The following is a 21073-nucleotide window of genomic DNA, read 5'->3' as shown; positions in this document are numbered from 1 at the left end:
AACTGGTTTTGTCATTCACCGTCATCTTCGTCTCTCCCAGTAAATCTCTTCTCTTCGGAGGCAGTGCTTCTTCCAACTACACCGCATCGGCCGCAGACGCTATCTGAACGATGATTATACAAAAATTCTTGTTCACGCCCTGGTTTTGTCAAGACTTGACTACTGCAACTCACTTTTCGTTGATCTTCTCAAAAAGGACATCCAACGCCTTCAAGTAATTAAAAACGCCGCCGCTCGTCTCATCTTTTGCAAGAAAACATCTGATGACGCAACGGTAAAAAAGCTGCATTGACTTCACATTGCTCAACGTATTGTCAATAAATTAATTGTACTCACATATCGTTGTCTTCACGGTCAAGCCCCCTCTTACTTGTCTCGTCACTGTTCCATATTTGCCCGGTCGTGCTTTGAGGTCTGATAACCATGGTCGTATTTTCGTCCCCCCAAAACCTTAACTTGTCAACTATGGTCAGAAAGCTTTTTTTCAGGCTGCGCCTAGACTGTGGAATGATTTTCACGTATCGATCCGTCTTGCCAATAACTTTCCCGTGTTTGAGAGTCTACTGAAGACACACTTATGTGCCGCTGCTTATCTCTGATTATTTCATGTCTAATTGTGTGGTGTCGAAAGAACGTCATTTGATCTTTCATTATGGAAAATGCGCTATCAAATGTATAGAACAGAATAGAATGGTACCTAGGTTTCTAGATTAGATTAGGTTAGGTTAGGTTTTTGCTATAATTAAAATACTTAATCAGTTGTCGAAATGACCAGATGTTTCGCGATCACAAAAGATGCTAACCGCGATGAGATCTTGCGTCTCCTGGCTTTGTTTTATTTGTTTAGTGTTTTCATATTGCGGAATATGACGTGTTATGACAGAATATTTGAGTAAAAATTGCTGAATTTTAATTCAAGAAAAACAGAGTGAACGAAATCTCTACGTCCATTTAATACTGAACTAAAATTTCACCTTCACACTAAGCCTCCTTTCTTGGCCTTGTTTTGGATGCCAACATAAGGTGGGGGATCCACATGCAAACCAAGTTTATTTCCGCCAAGAGGTAAATTATGGCTGTCAGCAGTTGCCTACGACTGTCTTTCGGATTTGATGGCAAACAACTAAAATTCCTCTTTTCCTCCACTGTAGAGCGCATTTTTAGTTACGGTTGCTCAGTCTAGGTTTACTTCTCCTCCTGTCGAAGAATTCTCACCAATCAAGAATAAGTTTTAATGTTTTGTCCTTTGCACCATGAAAAGACGAGTCGAAGCCAAATTGTTTGGTCCAGACAAGTCTGATCGTGTTGGACCCTTTGGGCTATTGAGTGCATCATGCTTTCCCCTTACCCCTTTTTACTGAGTTCTTGATGTCTAAAGTGTTCGTCAGTAGCTAAGTTTTCGTGGAACCAGAAAGGTTGCAGAAAACAGCTGTCTCAAAGAATTTTCAAGTCTTTTCAAGTTAATGTTAGGAAATGTCCGACATTTTTGGTGCCGTAACCAGGATACCTGGTCCTCGTTTTTTGTTCACGTTGGCGTTACGGAAGGTAACGGTTCCAAACGACCTGATTGAGACAGGCAAATCTCAAATCTTAGCGTGTTGGCGTCATCACGCATCATTGGTAGTCATCTTTAATTGGAACCATCATTCTGAAAAATTGTAAGTCTAAAATGGTGGACCTATCACGATTGCAAGCCTTGAGGGATGGTGGAAGGGTTGTCGCAGCCCGATTGATTCAAAGACTCGAAGCTATATTTGCAGATGGAGACATGGGACAAACTCGAAAGATTCACGAACTTGAGAGCAAGTTGGTTGCCCTAAAAGCCCGTTATGATATGCTGGAAGATATGGATCAACAGATTCAGAATGCCTTTAGCGAAGAAGATGTGCAACAAGAAAAGGAAGCAACAGATGCAGAAAATGCCACAATTCAAGACGTTGGATATCTTTGTCGTTATAGAATCAATACATTGCGCCGCGCAAATCCAGAAATTGATCATCACCCTCCAGCACTAAGTGTTCCTTCTAAAGCGACGAGCCGCCCAAAAATCGCCTTGTCGTGCTTTAATGGCGATATTCTTCAGTGGCAGCAGTTCTGGCAAGCGTTTGTTGCGGAGATTGAAAGCGACGATTCACTAGCAGGCATCAACAAGTTTACCTTTCTGTTGGGCCAACTAGACCCAAACGTTTTATCTTCAGTAGCAGGTTTGACTCCATACAAAGAAAATTATGCAGTCCTAGTGGACCTTCTTAAAGAGCGATATAGAAGAAAATCAAAGGTGGTCGCAGCTTATATGAGAGCCTTATATAACCTGCAGAAACCGGAAGCTAATCTAAAAGGACTTCGTAGCTTCTACGACCAGATCGAGTCGTATGTCCGTTGCCTAGAGTCTCTGGAAAAACCCCCGGATACCTACGGCGACCTGTTGGTGTGCATTCTTCTAGATAAGCTCCCAGCCGATGTACGGAAGAACGTAGCTCGCCAGCACGACAAAGACGAATTGACGCTGGACCAATTTACGCTGGACCAATTGAGAAACGTTCTAAAGGGAGAAATACGACTCATGGAGGCGGGACAGATTTCAACATTGCCGCCAAGTTAACCGACAAGCAGCGGTAATAATAAAATAAATAATAAAAAGCAATAAAATAATGGCGCGGATGGAGACGGTGAAAGAAGAAGAAGAGGAGTAATTCCGGCCGGGTGTATGTCGGAGAATTCCAACCAATCAAGAATAAGTTTTAATGTATTGTCCTTTGCACCATGAAAAGACGAATCAAAGCCCAACTGTTTGGTCCAGACAAGTCTGAGCGTGTCGGACCCCTCGGGCTATTGAGCGCATCATGTTTTCCCCTTACCCCTTTTTACTGAGTTCTTGATGTCTGAAGTGTTCGCCAGTAGCTAAGTTTTCGTGGAACGAGAAAGGTTGCAGAATACAGCTTTCTCAAAGAATTTTCAAGTCTTTTCAAGTTAATGTTAGGAAATATCCGACACCTTCTCGTTTCAATGCAAAATGTGTGCATTATTATTACATGTGCAAAATTATTACCTGCACGAAACAGCCCCAACCTAATCTCTTAATTTCAAACCTGCTTCCTTTGACCTCAGAATTTTTGAAATAGCCACACTGCGTATCCTCTCGAGTTCGAGTGAGTTGTGCTTCTCCAACTCATAGCAAAATTTCATTCATCAGCGCCCGCCCTTTCTGAGCAAAGGCCACTCACTGTCTCGCATCAGTTTCCCTCTTAATACCAACTATCCACCATGGGACATTCTTCTCTACAACTCTCTACAACTCTTTTTTGTACAGTTGTTCCTCTTCATCTGCGTGTTCTTGGAATTCTCCATTGCTCTTTTCGTGTCTACCACAAGCGTGGTGCACTTGGCTTCTGCGTTGTGTTCACCAACTCGAGTGCTGTGCTTGAAATTCTTAATCTCTTGCTTCCTCCATCTATATCTTTCCGCACCGATATGAGCCTTGTTTTTCGATAGCCTTGGAGAAAGTGAGAAAATATAGGTAGTCCTTCACTGCGTGTGAGATCTCTGTTTCTAGGAAGCTTGTCTTCCTGCAGCCGGCGTCAGTGCTCAGTCCGACTTGAGCGTGCATTGTGGCCCTGTTACTGTCCAAGTCTTTACGGCCTTAAGTGCTAGATACTGGGCCTAATCCCCCTCTCCATTCTCAACTATACCTGCAACGGGATGCTGACGTTCACCCGACAAAACTTTTTATCGACATCGATGCGACGCACCTTCAACAGGTTGCGAGATAACCCCGACAAATTTGCGAGATTACTTCGACAATAAATGCGAGACTACTTCAACAGTAAATGCGAAAGTACTGCGAACATATCAGGTATGTGCAACTCTATTCAATGCATATGTTGACAATTCAGTATTTAAATTTTTTTATTTCTTAGATACTAGGCTTATCATTTAGACATATCTGGGTTCATAAAATCATATAAAATTCAAATAAGCGCAGTCATATTTTGAAAATGAAGTTGACAACTAGCACACTGACAGAGAGGGATAGAAATTGTCATACAGCCGGAGGAAAGAGAATAATTACATGGATTAAGGGTGAATTGTTGTGGGTTAGTTGCGTCATCGTGTGTTTAGAGTACGTACAAAGACGGGAGAGTGATGTGGTGAAGTTCTTTAAGTGTCTGCAGAAGTTGTTCGGGGCTGAGAAACAGCGAAATCGTTAAAACGAGTCGGCCTTCTACAGATGCGCTTGGAGCGGCTACTGTCAACAACTTCGATGTCGAGTCGTCTCATCGAAAGGTTATTCGAAGAAGTAAAAGTGATTGGCTCAATAGTCGTGGAATTAGCAACGGGTTCAGCAGCCGTTGACGTTGCAGTGATGGCGAGTCGATTAGCGTTTCGTTGAGTTTGTGGAGGTGCTACTGGCGCCTCCGTTGATGTAAAAGAATTCTCTTGCTGCACGGCTTGCTGTGACAAAGCAAGAGCTTCTAGAGCTATTCATAAGAACAAATTTTTAAATATTCAAACACATCAATATAAAGATTTACCTTGGGTTGCTGCTGGTATTGCTCTAGTAGATTTAGGCTTTGCTGCTCCAGCTTGAAGTCGTTGCTGCCCTTGTAAATCTCTGTTCGTGCCGGAGCTCTAGTGGTGTCGAAGGTTGGACGCGGCAATGTCTATTAGAAGATAAGCAAAGAAATTAAGTCTAACTAAACATCTCAAAAACAATATCCTATGTTACCGATCCAATCCGGTTCAAAGAAGTCAGAGGCCAATTCCAGAAAAAGAACACGGCTTATTGTTTTTTCATCTAACTTGTCCCAAAGCTTGATCAATTTTCTATCGACTGTACGATAAGAAGCAGATTTATCACGGAATAAACTCAAACCACCACTTAGTCCATCCAAATCTCGCTCAGTACAATCATTGGCTTCAATAAAATAAAAACCTGTAAGAAAATAGTTTCTTTTGTTAGCCTATTTATTGAATATTTTTCTTACTCATGAATTCGAAGAAACCAGAATAAGCAACTAAATAGCGCTCGTTGAACCAACGGTTCCAGCATTCGATGACGTTGTTTGTTCGATGGTTGTCACGATAGACGCTGCATGTTACCGGTTCAACTTCAAGAAGCCAATAGTTCGTGTAGTAAGCATAGAGAAATTTGGCAGCATCTTGGACGTCTTGAGTTTGGTTTGATAGTTCACCCGCAAATTTTCTTCTCATATCCTGTCCAAACGTATCGATATAAATCAAAATCATATTGACAATGTTTGTTGAGAGTATCCACAATCTCTGTGTATCTCTCTGGGATACCAGGATGGTTTTTCTTTCGAGCAACTTTCATGTGCGCTTCCCAAGCGCAGCGTCAAAAGTCAACGTGACATTGGTGCTAAAAAACAGGAAGAAATAACTAACTAAAAGTTATGACTATAAAAAATACATGCTAAATGCCGTTGACAGACTTCTTCGAAATGATTTCTTCTTGCGTCCAAGACGTTCCAGAGCCAAACGAACACATTCGTTGACTGCAACAATCCGGTGCAATTATTGCGTTTCTGGTAACAATAGCCAAAAATTTATTTATAAGAAATAAAGTTGCAAGTTAAAAAAAATCGGGAAAACATACCAGGGCTATTATTGTGATCCCGTCCAGTTTTGTAGCAAACGCCGTCAACGCATTTCATTCTGCTACCACAAGAAAGTATCCCGAAATGTCGACATTTAAAATACATTATTTTCTTTCTCTTAGGTAGAAGAAAAACACAAATCATTACATACAGTTCATATAGAAAAGTATAAAAAAAAATTTACCTTCCACGACGCATAAAATCATTTGTAAGTCTTGGCTTTAGTACTGAAAAGGTTAGAATCCCCAGAAGAACAACCAATTCGAGTTCGTCAGTCGAATAAAAACTAAATTTTCTGCATCCAGACAAAAATTTGTTGAAAGCAAGTTAATGAAATCTGAATGCTGTTGCTCGCCTGTCTTTATGTTTTACCTGGCTGCAATTTGTTAAAATTGTGAAGCTATTTTGCATTTCATTTAGAATAAAATTGCTAAATCGTTACTATCTTTCTGATAGACCCCCTCCTTTTTTGTGCATTGCTTAAGTTTTCTGTCGAATAAGACGATATTTCAATGAAATTTTGAATGGAATATTACAAAAAACTGTTGTGTTCAACCTCAACATTCAAAATTGTTTAGATAACACATTTTAACAGCATTTGATCAGCTTTTTGCAACACTTGTGCAACCTACGAAATGTAAATACTAACGATTATTATTGTAAAAGAGTAACAGTCGATGTATTAAGCCATTCCAACAACACCTGGATCCATAACGATGACATCTTTTCACTACTTATCTATTGTCGAGAATATTCATATTTCCCATATTAATTGATTTCCCTACGGAAAGCTAGAATATCGTTTCTAAATCGGAACAATTTTGGCTTTTGCCATTCGTATGCTGTGGAAGGTCGAACGCATTTGTCCTAGTTGGGACACTGATAAAATATAAGGGACAAAGAATCCAAACTTAAAAAAGAATTTTTGTGTTATTTCACAGTTTGGTTCTTTTTAACTGGATGGAATACGTTTCGAACTTTTAGTACTATCGAATAAAACATTATTTTACTGTTTTCACTGTTGTGTTTTTTGTTGAAATTATTTTAAATTCTTAAAAAAATAGGATTTATTTTTTAATTTGGCATTTGATAAATTCAAACCTTCCTTTGTTGGGGGATAAAGCTCATATTTAGGAAGCCTTTCTATTGTGCTGCCAAAGAAGTTGTGTTTTAAAGTTGTTGAATTTCGTCTTTGAACTTCTTTGAAATAGGTAAAATGTTTGCTTAGTGTGAATTTTTTGTTGTTGGACATGATCAACCGCGTTGGATATTGCTTGATTTCGGAGAGTTTGATTATTTATCAAGAAGAGTTTGACATCGTTAGCTCACATTTTCAATTGATATTGCCCGAATGTATCAAAGATCTTGTCACCAATCGCTTGACTCTATTGGTGGCTTTCTGTTTCATCTATCCGATTTATTCTGAGACGAAAATGGACATCTCTCTAGCGCTAAACGAAGTTTCATCTTCTCGCCCGTCATTTTGGTATCACGTTGCCAACAACGATCTGCCTGAGGGTACCTGTGATTCCCACGTGTCCATCTCGATGAAATCGTTGATCCGTTTCATTACATAGATTCTTTTTCTGTACTTTGATAATCCTCGATCCAAGTGTGCTCAATCAAATCAAATCAAAATTATGATTTCTGTTTTACTTCTCGTACATGGAAATGATTGCATCGAAATGAAATCGAGATATTATTATTATTTAAGTGTTGTTGTTGACCACACCCAGTTTAGATGAGGCAAGTTCAATGACTTCCCGAAAGTGGTTTCGTGCGGCTTATTCTGTTGTCATTGGGAAAAAAAGGGTGAAGTCTATTAACGATCGAGATCCGTAGGCGATGTTCGAGGAAAACGGGAAATCAAAGAACAAAACAAAAAAGAAAACTATTCAAGGCTATATCACGGCAATGCCAAATGCGGTAAAAAGAACAAAGCGTGACGAGTCTTTGGACGATGTTATTTTTCAAATTTGGATGTTCAACAAAGATGGAGCTTTGGCTATGGTGTGATGATTGCTGGGTATTCAATTTCTTTGTTCAGGATTAGTTCAAGATTAGTTTTACATTTATGGTAAATTAAGCTCTTGATTTCTGCTTTTTCTTCGCTCATATTATTTAGCTGTGGATTGTTTGTAGGGAAATTTTTTTGGACACAAGATTGGTTGAGCACTATAGAAATAATATTTATCATTTTAGAGTAATCAACAAAGTTTGAATGAATTTGTAATTAAATCTTAAATGAGTGACCTGTTTTTATGTAAATTTCTGTTTCAACAATAGGTATCAGATAATGTTGCCATAGAATATTTGGATTAACTTTTGAAACAATATAAATTAGCTTTAAATTCATACTGTGTTTCCATCGATGCTGAAGATTAATTTCATTTCACTTTGGTTACAGGTTTTTTTTCCTATAGTTGCTGTCCAATGTGATATGTCGTTGCAGCTAATGCTGGTAAAAGATCTTTTTCTTCAAGTTCACCCATAACGAACTACTATATCAACCCTTGTAATTGACAACCTATAAACCTGGACAAAGAGTCCAAACTTAAAAAAGAATCTTTGTGTTTTTTCACAGTTTGGTACTTTTTCACTGGATGGAATATGTTTCGAAGTTTTAGTCCTATCCAATAAAACATCATTTTACTGTTTTCACTGTTGTGTTTTTTTTTAATTATTAAAAATTCTTTAAAAAAATAAGGATTGATATTTTAATTTGGCATTTGAAAAAATTTGAACCTTCCTCCGTTTGGGGATTGTTTAAAGGATAGGGTTTGAATCTTTTCACTTTGGAATTGGTTCACAGGTAAAAAGTTTATATTTTATTATATTATTATAAAAAGAGATTTTTTATTCCAGTTTTCTGAGTTTTTCTGATGATATTTGAATAAGAAATATAATTGTACATATTGGTAAATTCGGTTTTTAAAAGGGGCCATGTCATTAAAATTCAATTGGTAACCCATCTATTCCAGAGAATTTCCTTCATGTATTTTTATTGCGCCCTACACTTCATGCTCTGTTTTATTTATTTTTTTTTAAACCTCATCTATCTTCGCGTGATCATGTGTATGGTCACTGTCGGGGTCGCATGTGGGTTCTCAAGTTTTAAAAACAAAAAATTAATTCGATAGACTCGTTGATTACGGTGGAGATAGTAATATAAAAAACAAGAGCGAATAACTGGCAGATCATACTTGTGTTGATGTTTCGATGCTACAGATCTAACTGGGTCCAACATATCGCTGCGTACGCAATGAGTGGTGCGGCCAGTTCTATTGTTATTAAAAACATTGCTGTCAAGGCAATAAAAGCTTTGAAAAAGAAAGGGGCAATTGTGAACAATGTTTTTTGTGGTGGTCTCCACCTTCTTAAGGAGTACATAGACTCTTTGGCGTATCTGGAGAAATGGAACAAAACAAATATTATATTAAACATCCTACCGACCCTGACGAAAAATTATATTTTCTTTTTTTATGTCCCCCACATTATGAAGTGTATTAGAAATCACATTTTCACGCCCTAATATGTGCAGTTAATAATTATGAATATGTTTTTTTCTAAAACTATCTTGTAAAATTTTAAATTTCTTACGGTTTCAAGGAGAAATCCAATTTCATCACTTCAAGAATCTCGATAATGCTGAAGAGAAATATCGACAAGGAATATTCCCGAAGTTAAAATGACGAAGTAAAATCGGCTGCTTGGATGTTTCCTGATAAGGAGTGTTGCATATACCCTATACCCTAACCAGAAAAAAAAATTGCACCTACTTCTCCTCCCCCCCCCCCCCCAAAAAAAAAAGTTACCACAATTTAACAAGGGGTCTTAAGGGACTACGACTTTCAATATGAAGGGATTATGCTACCTAGCAGGAAATAAATGTGTTAAACTTCAAAGCTTGCTCTATTATTGGGTATAATTTGCTGTGAAATTCCATAACTACCAAGCTTATAAAAAATAAATAACCTTGAATACGAATGTGCAGAACACAGTTTCTTGTTGTTAGTGCAGCCTCATAACCCAATTTAGCCTTGAATTTTTGGGCAAGACAAGGGGTTACGGAGATGGCGGCGTTGATCAAATGGCTGCACTACTGACAAAATATGAAGGCGCACATTCCCAGAAAGCTTGTTGATTTATACATGGGGCTTAGGGTGTTCCGTTTAACAGAAATTTTCGAATTTTGATGACGCTCTTCTATTTTGGGGTGTTCATAGCAATAAAAAAAACTTGTTAAAAAAATGGCGACGATCAAATCAAAATTAGACCTCTCAGCGGGAAAAAAACGTGAAAAAGCGTGAAAAACATTTTAAATTCTATATCTTATTATACCGATACAATTTTTATAGTGCTCATCAATAATATTAATTAACACTATATATCACCTGGAATAAATACTCTTGGTCAGTTACTTTTACCACCTTTTGAGTTTTACCACCAGTTACTTTTACCAGCTGGTACTATCTCGATCAAAATATAATTTATCCCAAAATATAGAGCGGGTTTTGAATTAAACATTTATATTTTTTACCTTGGAATACGTAGCTTCAGACTTACGGCGCGTTTTTTTTCGCCGATAATCGGCTGCTAGCGATAATCGCTGAAAAATAATCGGCGATTAAATTTCCGTGGGAAAAATTTTATTTATCTTAAGTTTTTGTCGGTTATTTTTCCGATTGTTTTTTACCTCCATCTAGCGCTAAAAAATAAACTTAATGGGAAAATTTGACGAACAATATACACTCTGTGAACAATATACACTCTGTAAGTGGGTACTATTTCAATGTTGAGTTTATCATCCTTGGGTATAACACTTCTGAGACATAAAAATCTTTTATAAAAGACAACACACATTTCTTTTAGTCATTTCCAATATGTAAATGGTCGAATAAGACTTCACGAGATTTTCATATCTGCCTTAAAGATTCTGTATTTGTAAGCCAATAAATGGATATGACCATAAACAAAAGTCTATCATTTTTTATGATGAGGAAGATCCTCATTTAAAGCTTTTAAACACGCGCATTAGCTTTAAAGGTAATTGGTCTAGAATTATCATTGAAATGTCAAGGAAATACGATGTGAAAAACCCCTTTGAATTTTTTGCAATCTGGCAATTCTTAAATATGTGCTGAGTCATGGACTACTGTAACTAAAGGACGGGACTCTTCGCCTATCTCGCCGTGTTAAAGCTAGTCGGGTGGGGTTTGTTCAGAAGAAAATTAATGGAGAACATCGAAAAAATGCAGTTTTTTTTCGCTGATTCCAACTGTGTTTATAAAACTTAGTACAAAAATCTAATTAATAAAGTATTATAATTTTACTTTCAGGAGTAGGGGTAAAAAGACAAAATACCGGTGCCATCTAGCAACCAAGCACTCTAAGCTCTTCGGAATATACGCTACAAGGTGAAAGATAGTTAGGCAGCTATGTCAGAAGACTAGAGATAAGAGAGTGGTCTCTCTTACTCTAGACATGTATCTGCTTGCAAACTCAAAGAGCTTAGGGTACTTGGTTCATAGATGGCACCGGTGTTTTTTTTTTTCAAATTTTCCGTAAAGTAATTTGCAATATCTCTATAACCGTACATATTAGGTGTAGGAACATTAGGTAAAACAATACATATTTTTTAATTTCGATTCTTATTCTTCCGGAAAAAAGTTTACATTGCCGACATAGGAAAGGCCGAAGAGTCCCGTCCTTTAGTTAAAGTAGTCCATGGCTGAGTTCGTTTGTGTTAAGTGATGCGTAGAAATGTCCGGTAGAGGGCCGCCAAAGACGAAGAAAGAAGCTCTCATTCCGGCTAGCACCGGCATCTAGAGAGGTTCTCTTTCTTGGCTGCGCATGTGTCATTTTTGACGTATGTAACCAGGTATCATACAACTTTGGCCCCGAATCAGTGAACTCCAAGGGAGGATATCTCCTCTTCGGATAATGTTAAAAACATTTCGAGGTCGATATGGTTGCTTGAAAATAGCTCTAAGAAAGAGAAAATTAATGTATAAATGGCTTTCGTAATAACTAATTTTAAATTTTAATATAAAAAAATTTTGCTTATCGGCAAATTTTTCAAGACCTACAGTATCCAGGACACCTGTCAGGTTTCGCGAAGATTCGATGTTGAATCTTGTGCGGAAAAAGACTCTTCGGGCGATAATTGGTGTTTTGGCCCCCGAAGAGACCTCTGATGGATCTGCATCGGTTGATGGATAGGAACATGACTGTTCCCATTTCATCCGGTCGTCATCGGAAACGCCCCGGGGTGCTCCGCACTTGTAGCACACAGTGCGCCAGACGAAATTCCATATGCCGCACGGAACACACATTTTGTCCCCGACTAAAAAATAAAAAAAAAATAATTATTTAAAATTTTATGGTAATTGATTAAAAATTACCGCGTCCGCCTCTTCCACCACCGCCGCCCCCACCGCCGCCCCCACCGCCGCCCCCACCGCCATCTAAGCTGTCACGGCCGGCACCGCCACGGCAGCCGCCACCACGGCCGCCAACGCCACTGCCAACAGATCCTTTTCCTACTGACCCACCTCCGAATCCTTTAGGCTTAAAGGGACGGGTATCTTTACCATAACCCGTGACCGAGTCTCCATCAATCGCTTCGATGAAAAAAATGCTGGGTTTCATAGACGGCCCACACCAGCTTCTTCTGAGCGAATTTAAACTTGTCCGCGTTGAGAATGATTTTCTCTGCACGCATGGCCTGTAAAATCGCTCACAGGACGCCCTCGATAGGCGAAGGGAATGACCGATCTTAACGTAGGATGTCGTCCACTACTCTGACCGTGTTTTGTAGTGTGCCAAAGGCGGCGTCGGCCCGTATATATTCATCGCACGGTGAACAGAGGCCCATTGAGGCACGCAGAAACTTATAACGTCCCCAGGGCGTCATAAATGTGGTGAGATGCTGGCTCGCTGTGTGGAGGGGGATCTGAAAGTATCCATTGGTGGCGTCGAAGCTGCTGCAGAACATGGCTTCATTGACGATTTCCGCCACCGCGTCCCTCGGCTTGCGGGTCGGGTGTGTGGGACGGACAACATGTCTATTGAGTCTGGTGTGCTCTATAAAAATGCGGAGCTTGCCATTCAGTTTTCGGAGCACCACTAACGACGCCACTCAATCCGTTGCTTCCTTGACGGGTGCTATAATGCCGGCAGTCTCCATGCCATCTAAGGTCTGCTTCACTTCGGCGTGGTCTGCAAATGCGATTGGACAACAACATATAACGCCCCAAAAGTACACGCATGGCCCTTGACGACCACGAATCGAATCATCGACGTGGGTAACATGCAGCAATATACTGGATGCCATCTTCACCAGAATATCTGCATTCAAAATTGCACAATGAAGTCAGTAGTGTTTAATTATACAAAAATACGAAAATGCTTACATATAGCGACAATGAATAAAGTATTTTAGCTTAAAAATTGTAGGACAACGACCCGTGACCGTCTTCATCCCTACTCAACACTAGATAGTCTAGAGCTATTCAAACGTTTATATTTCGAAAATCGAGATATTTGGACATGCAGGGAACAGTGTTGCCAATTTGAAAACGAACATATTATACTTTTTTATTGCACTGAACCACTGATTTAAAAACTAATTGAATAGACTAATCATTTTTATATTAAATATTGACTCTATGTAACAATTTTTAAATTTAATTGAAAACTTTTAGCCTGAACCTTACTGGTAACCTCTAGTCAACATTTTGCCTGAATCGCTGAATCACGTCAAACAGTGTGTGATGATGCCTGAATACACGAATCGGAAAAAAATATTAAAAAAAAGGTGTGTAAATTTTAAATTGTTTTGCTATGTGAAAAAAGTATTTCATAAGTTTATACCTTGTTTTTGCCCTAACCTAACCATTACAATCAGCTATACTTTCGAGCGACAATTTTATCTCCCGAACGAGGCCTAGTCCGCTGGGCGTCTTTTTCGAGCAGTCTTTTTCGAGCTTTTTTACTACAGCTGCCGTCTTCCGCTTCATTGTTTACAACTTCACCACCATGGAGTTGGCCCCGTGAGTCCTCGAGAGTCGAGACATTCATCTTGTTCATGATTTTGAGTTGATTCATATATATTTTTTGGGTCGGTTGGTCTGTCCTTGACAAACAGTGTGACCGACATGGTTTATTTCATCTGGTGAAACCCTTTTTGTTGTTATTGTTGTTGGTCAGGCTCAAGCTCGCGAGTGTCTCTTCGAGAAACTGTTTCTGATCTACCCCGGAGAGTCGGCTCCTGCCCAGGATATCGACGCTTACCTGGAACAAGACGAAGAGTCAGCCGAGGTAAAACACCACTCTTTTATTTTCCTCCTGAATTTATAGTTATTCATCAAGAGTCTCGTGGCTGGGTTCCTTTTTTGGGGTTGGGGGTTTGGAGTCGGTTTCCCCTCCTCGCAATGGCCTCCTTTTGCCCCAAACTTTTTTTTTGTCTTGTTTTCTTTAACTTTCTTGTTATCTTTTTTTGAAAAACAGGTTTAAATTGCATGCTGAAGTTGGTGCTGCTCCACGAAATACCCTAAAATCCTATCCGTCGTAGATCAGGTCGCGAAGGTTCTTTTCGTAGACTACGGAAATGAACAAGAAACACCAATTTCACAGTTGAAGCGGATGGTCCGTCCCGCGCTTCATGTAGTGTCCTCAGTCGGTAAATTCAATATCTTTCTTTCCTACTTGATGCACCAAATCTTACACGTAATTTTCTTGAATACTTATTGGCACTCGACATTAAAGGGAGTCAAGAAGATGACTTGACTATCTTATTTATAAGAAGTGGAAACAGGATTTAAAAATAACAATGAATACATAGACAGAACCGGCTGCTACAGTGGTTACACCGCATTGAATATCCCAAGGAGGAAGGGGGGAAAGGACAGGCAGGAGAAGTTGTAGAGAAATCACACCAATACGAAGGACGAAGGAGGAGGACCTTGTGCTAAACTAACTTGTGTTGAGGTGGGATCCCGGATGGTACAGGTAGTAGATGTAGTAGCAGCAAAAGTGGGGGAGGGGAATAAAATTGCAGACTCATCCAACACCGTGGAGGAAAGGATGAACCCATGAATAAAATTTCCTTTTTTTTCGTTTCCAGGCATCAAATTTTCATTAGCTGAATTCTCTCTTTGTTTTTTTTACATGAGATTTTCTTACTTCCTTTCCGATTCTGTTTTCTCTATTCTCCGCTGTCAGCTAGACTCTTGTACATATAAAAGTTTCCCAAAGAGGGGGGGGGGGGTAAAGTAGGAAGTAGGATAGGATGCTATAGAGGATCATGACTTGCCCGTTGCCCCCAATCTCGTTATTTTTATTTTTTTCTCAATGAATGTTTTTTTTTTCTTTCCCCCAGAAACCCAAATGAAGAAGAAGAAAAAACTACTTTTTAATCACATCGAAAGTGTCAGAGGAGGTAAGAAGATAGAACTCTCCCAATTCTCCTGAATTATTGAATTGAAGAAGAAAAAAAAACAAACCGAAGGAAAACATGACTGTCCCAACAACACAAGGACACCGGCATCATTCCACATCTACCGATAAAAATCCTTCTTTTGTTGCTTCGCTTCTTACTACGAATGTCATTTATGAAAATAATTAAAAAAGGAACACGTAAAAAAATTCCCGACAAGTTCTTCTTCCTAATTGGAATCACCACAATTCGAGAGATAAGACCAAAATCCACACATTACATCACATTACGACATTTTTTTGAAAACAACAGCACACAAACATTTACATTCACAAGACCAGCAACATAAACATTTCTACATATGCTATTCCTGGAAAAACAAATCGGCGAGTCCAACATGTACCAAATTCACCGAATCTCGTTTAGGTCGAGGTTTGAGTAAACTCATTTTTGGAAGGGTGGGTAGTTTCACTGGCTTGCGGAATAAATCGGCCAAATGTTGTCCAACAATCTTCAATCAAGAGTTTACAAAATGTTAACACAAGTGTCAAAATTTCATTAAATGTTAAATTACCTGGCTAGTCATTTTGCGAAAAAATGAATGCCCTAAACATTGTCAGAAACGGTGGTTTCCTTTGAAGGGAGGGGGCGTCGTTGCGGAGGGGAATGTCGTTCTTAAAAGTCATAAATTAGAAGAGAGAGGATCAAGGATCAATTGATTATATCTTGAAAATAAAAAATTATTTGAAGGAAATTATTCAACAGAAAACTGCATTTTTTGAAATCAATACAATATTTGTGTGTTTTTATTTGCTTACCATGTTAAACATGATTGTATCAAATCGTATAAAGTCAGAAAACACCTTTTTTTTCTCAAATGTAATTGACCATGCTATATGATATGGTCGATATGTAGGCCATCCGCCCATGTCCAGAGGGTCGCCATGTATCGCCCTCTCTCTAGTTATGACTAGAAAATACACCTCAACGTGTTACATGGAGGAGATGAAAGAACTTGTAGGTCTGAATTACATTTTAGATAAAATTTTTAAGGGAATTGCGAGTAGTGTTCAGAGTCTGTCACTAGGCACTTGGAAGGTGGAAACCGTCAGAAGTGAATGGCGACGACCCGGAGGGCATGTTTCTTGAATTGCTGGGGTTCGGGTCTAAGGTCCTGTATCTATCCTCCTGGATCATGCTAAGTGAGGGAGGAACACGGACCCTACCAGTAAGGTACCTAGAGAGCGATGTTGCGATAGTGTGGGGTAATGTTGTGAGAGTGTGGGAAATTGTTATGTAGAGATTGTAGAGATCTAGTAAGCGCACAGTGAGCAGCGGGAAGGGTAACGCTTTTTGGGCGCATTTAAGATATGGGGATCGTTTTAACGCACGGTAAGCAATGAAATGTTCAGTGCGTGCAAAAACCGCCGTATTGTAGTAGCCGGTTAACAGTGGTTGCCCAAAACAATCGTTGGCGATGGCAGCATTCAGTAAAAAACTGGAGTGTTTATTTAGTACAGTGAAACCGAGTCTGGAGGAAGTAAAAGGCCACCTCCTGGAACTCACATCCCAGAGCGAGCAGTGGACTCTTGCGACGTTGGGGAAACCAACGCTACCGGCAAAGGAGGATCGGAGGAACCGGCTGGACTAGATGATGGAAAGACTGCTTGGGGGATAGCGACAAAGACGCCGAAAAACCCACCTCAGTAGGTTGGAAGACCGGCAACAACAAACAAGGGCTAGCCTAACAGGGACAAAGTAGACGTCCAGTTAATATGAGATGGACTCCGGACGGGAGGCGTTTCTGTCCTAGAAGCCGACAATCGGGGCGACGGAAACGATAGAGTGGGACCAGTCAGCTATACTGATTGACTTGGTTGAAACGAAAGACGGAAAAAAGGAAAATGCATGGCAGGTACTGAAGATCGACATAAAATGAATGGTGGGAGTCAGAGTGTTGGAAACTGTGAAATTAATTAACCAATTAAGACACCATACAGCCTCTTTACTTGAATTTATTGGAAAGAAATAGTTTGACCAGGTGAGATTATCCAACGACAAGCTACACACACTAATATGGGGCATAACAGATAAGAAGCCTCGTCGGTCGTCGTTATCCACAAACATTCCAACACAACCCTCAATTACGAGACACGTCAATCAGATTTCATTTAAACAAGGGACATGAAAATAACACATTCCAATGTTTTTTTTTAATGCTGATAGTTTCGTCCAGGTTTTTAGTTAGAGCATCTACCAGCTGATTTTAATTTGGTACAACTGAATGTTGATTTCCTGATGTGTCTGCATTTCTCGTATGTGATGAAATTTCATTTAAATGTGCTTGGTTCTATGATGGGACTGATTGTTGACCGATCAAATTGCTGACTGCTTATCACAGAAGAGAGGGGTTGGACCTTTCTGTTCGCTTCCGATTTCAAACAAAAGAGTCTTTGCCAGACAATCTTTTTTGCAGCCAAGTTAGCTGAAATATAATCAGACTTTTCAATTGACAATGCCACACATTTCTGCTTTTGGCTGCTCCACGGTACGGGAACTCCATTGAAGATAAAGATGTTTCCAGTGGTCGATCTCCGATCGTCTCCATCTCCAGCAAAATTAGAGTCGGAAAAAGCACGAAGCAGGTCGTTTTCTTCTCCTCCAGGTCATTTTCTGTTTCTTTCAAGCATGCTATGGTCCGCTTCACAACCTCTCAACGGCTGCGATTTGGTTTACTGGAAAATTTGGCGACCAGTCCCACCGCAACAGATATGTCTGGTCGAGTGCATATTGCAGCAAACAATAAAGACCTAACTGCTTCCTTGTATGGAAATTCTTCGACCACGGATGTGATGGAATATTCCTTTTCTAGATGAGAGTATGGATCCACCGGAACAGAATAAAGGGGCTTGCTCATTCTATTTTAAAGCGATTTTTTAAAATGTTTTTAGATACGACTGCTGAAATATATAGATCATATTATTTTATCTGTCTTGAGCGATCTCAAATCCAACATAATGTAAAATGATCTGGATGTAATTTCAAATTTATCTGACAGACATTTAACAATGTCCCATAGTCTGAACTGCCGAATTACACAGCAACCCATCGTCCACCCGGATTGCCATTATGATGAAGTCATCGCCATATTTTTGAAAGTATACACAGGAGTTCTCGTTGCATTTAGTGAATTCATACTGAATTCTAAGCCCTCGAAGCTTGTTTCATCCAAACAAACTTTTCTTCAGTAGACAAACATAGTTTTAATCATTTCTTTCGAATTAAACTGGTTAATCCACAAACAATTCTTGTTCAACATTCCCATTAAATTACGTCAAGCTGGAGCAGCTCTAGGTCGTGTGCTGCAGAAATTGATAAAATGACACGGAGTGAGTTGTGTTTCACAACAGGTGAGTAACCCTTTTAGCTACCAGACGTGTTTTGAATTTTGTCTTGTTTTTTCCACATCCTTGGATTTAAAAAATCCAGTGGTTTTTTATTGGGACGCGTCCAGCTGGATAATGGGCAATTGACCAGGTTTAATTCTTGATAAGGGAGTCCATTTCGTACTCCATCGCCAATTTCCGCTCTGCTGACTGCTGTGGTGAAGCGATTGCATCTTCATAAGTCTGTTGCTTTACAATCTCGTCTGGATCCAGGGCTAATCCCGCGTAAATGCTTGTTGTAGATTCTTCAGCCCAACGCACCGGAGGTTTTCTTGTTCTTGGACCAAGGACGGGTGTTGAAGAGTTTTCAGGACTTGTGGCAATTTCTTTCGCAGCTGGAAGTGAATCGGGACTTTGAACGAAACTATTTACACTCTCTTTGACTCTAAGTCTCAAATCGTGTACAAAAGTGATCAACTGCACGAGGACGCAGATGCACTTTTCTGGTATCCAATAAATAAGAAACAGAGGACGACGAGGACGATCTATTTCTGGTATTTTCAGTGGCCTGGGAAATTGAGCGGCGAAGAACAAGGGTCAGAATAATAAGGCGATTCCGAGATGGAAAAGAGTGTTCCGTAACCTTAAAAAGAAGGAGGACGGGTGCATTGTGTTAGTCAATGACCTGCTACACAAGCGGACGCTAGTCAAACAGGGCATACGGATGTGGCTCTGTGTCGCACCAGAGCAGCGAGCGTCAAACTGAAGTTGTGCCTAGGAGACAAATGGGCAGGGGATCACGAGAAAATCGTGTTACAATATTATGTAACACTGGATAATTTTAGAAAATTAAATCAAAATCAAAAGCTGGAATATTGAATGAATTTGACTATTTTTTTTTTCTTTAATTCCCTCTTGGTCTTTAGCCAAGGGGGTTCCGAGGACCATTATTACCTTTTGTGGTATTGTTTTGGTTGGATTACGATGACCTCATCTCTCGTCACGTTCGTCGAAGATGACGTCGTTTAAAGTTTCATTGAAAACAATGGATGGGACTTGTGACATGGTGGAGTGGCCTATGACCCCAAGGAGTCAGGTCGGTCCCAAGTTACCCCCCGTGAATAAGAGAGTCAATAGATTTTCGGGAAAATATGTCATTTCTTTTCATAAATTGAATTTCATGATATTTATCGGTAAAAAATGCAGTATATAGATTTAGATATTGCGGGTTTAATGGTAAAAAATTACGATCAATCTAGTCATGAATTATCGTAGAAAAGGGAAAAGCCTGTAATGCCCCGCCCATCCCATGATGGCCGCTCCTGAGGACGTCACAGCCTGACGTCATACCCTGACGTCACGACCGGCAACACTGACGTCACCCCCGACGTTACGCGGGAGAACCTCAGCGCAGTCAGCACTTGCAGACTCTGAATGACTGGCCACACCAACCCGGTCCGACTCGCCGCGCCAACCTGTCCCAACTGTCCGCACCATCCTGTTCCGGCTGGCCACGCCGTCTCAAGGTGACTGTGTGTGGGAAGATGAGCTGCTCTGCAGCCGGCGTACACCCTTCCCAATATATAAACCCCATGTATTCATGTCCCTCTCTCTCTCGCTGTACTCCCGTCTAGTAGCTCACGCGCACTACATCTCCTGCCACTACTCAACCCGGTCCCTTTATCATAGTGTAATCTCTGCCTTACAAGCCTCCGAATAGCCCCGGTGTCCCTTAAAGGTAAAAAAAACATTGAATAAACAAACAGTTTTTGATAACATTTCAATCACTAATTCCATTGAAAGGATTCAATAGTACAGAGTGTTTTCAAGAAAGAAAAAATCAATCTCATGATCACTTATCTAATAAAAAAATGGATCACGCTAACAAAAAGGTTAACAGCAACTAGAAGTAAACAGATTGAATTGGAAAAACATACATGTTGTTATGATAATTGTTACAGGGAAGTCTTTAAAAAACTTAGTACCCATTACTTAGTACCCAAACTTGAACGTGATCCCGAGAGTTAACTTCTTTTTTAGAAAAATTCTTATCTTGATCTTTTTAACCAAATATTCACTGACGAATCCGAAAAATCAGCTATAACAACATTTTCCGGAAAATTGCCCCATGAGAGGTCAACTGAACTGAAGTCAACGTTGGAAGAAATTGTATTGAATTGTATTGAATTGATAGGAAAATGGATTCCTTTAAAAATGTTTATGCTTCTGGAGTGAGTGGCACTCGTTTATTTGATACTCGAAGGGGAAAAAGGATCAAAGTTAACAGAAAAATTGCTTACAACAATTCGGCTGCCACACTACGAAGAGGCGAATCATGACAAGTTAGAAGTTTTCATCTTTTCCCGGAATTATTCAAATCTTGTTTATTGCAAACAAAATGGAAGTATTCGTCGGTTAATTCTGTTATGAATAACTCTCACTATTGTGAAAAAATGTCTAATCGCACAGGTAAAAAGTTATTTTTTTGAAGTAAAATTAGTTGCTGCGAGCAGTAATGTTTCTTCTAGAAAAAAGTGATACTATTTGCTTTCCCCAAAAGCATGAATGTTTTTTTACCTGTGGTCGATACAGCTTTATTTAATGTAGGTTTGAGTAACAGATTTATAATAATA

The 21073-nt window shown here is 39.6% G+C and overlaps 1 protein-coding gene across 1 annotated transcript; it reads left to right on the top strand.

Annotated features, from left to right (window-relative positions):
• The first annotated feature begins 1669 nt into the window (after positions 1-1669).
• Positions 1670-2602, top strand: LOC124337684. The gene has a single exon (XM_046791721.1). It carries the CDS (start codon positions 1670-1672, stop codon positions 2600-2602), a length of 933 nt encoding a protein of 310 aa, XP_046647677.1.
• The last annotated feature ends 18471 nt before the right edge of the window (positions 2603-21073 follow it).

The sequence above is a fragment of the Daphnia pulicaria genome, chromosome 4, assembly GCF_021234035.1.
Source record: "Daphnia pulicaria isolate SC F1-1A chromosome 4, SC_F0-13Bv2, whole genome shotgun sequence".
Classification (NCBI taxonomy): domain Eukaryota; kingdom Metazoa; phylum Arthropoda; class Branchiopoda; order Diplostraca; family Daphniidae; genus Daphnia; species Daphnia pulicaria.
The sequence above is the reverse complement of the archived record's forward strand: the minus strand, read 5'-3'. Positions and strand labels throughout refer to the sequence as shown.

Bases quoted from the DNA above. Each gene is read 5' to 3' on its own strand.
- LOC124337684 (XM_046791721.1), top strand. From the start codon at position 1,670: ATGGTGGACCTATCACGATTGCAAGCCTTGAGGGATGGTGGAAGGGTT.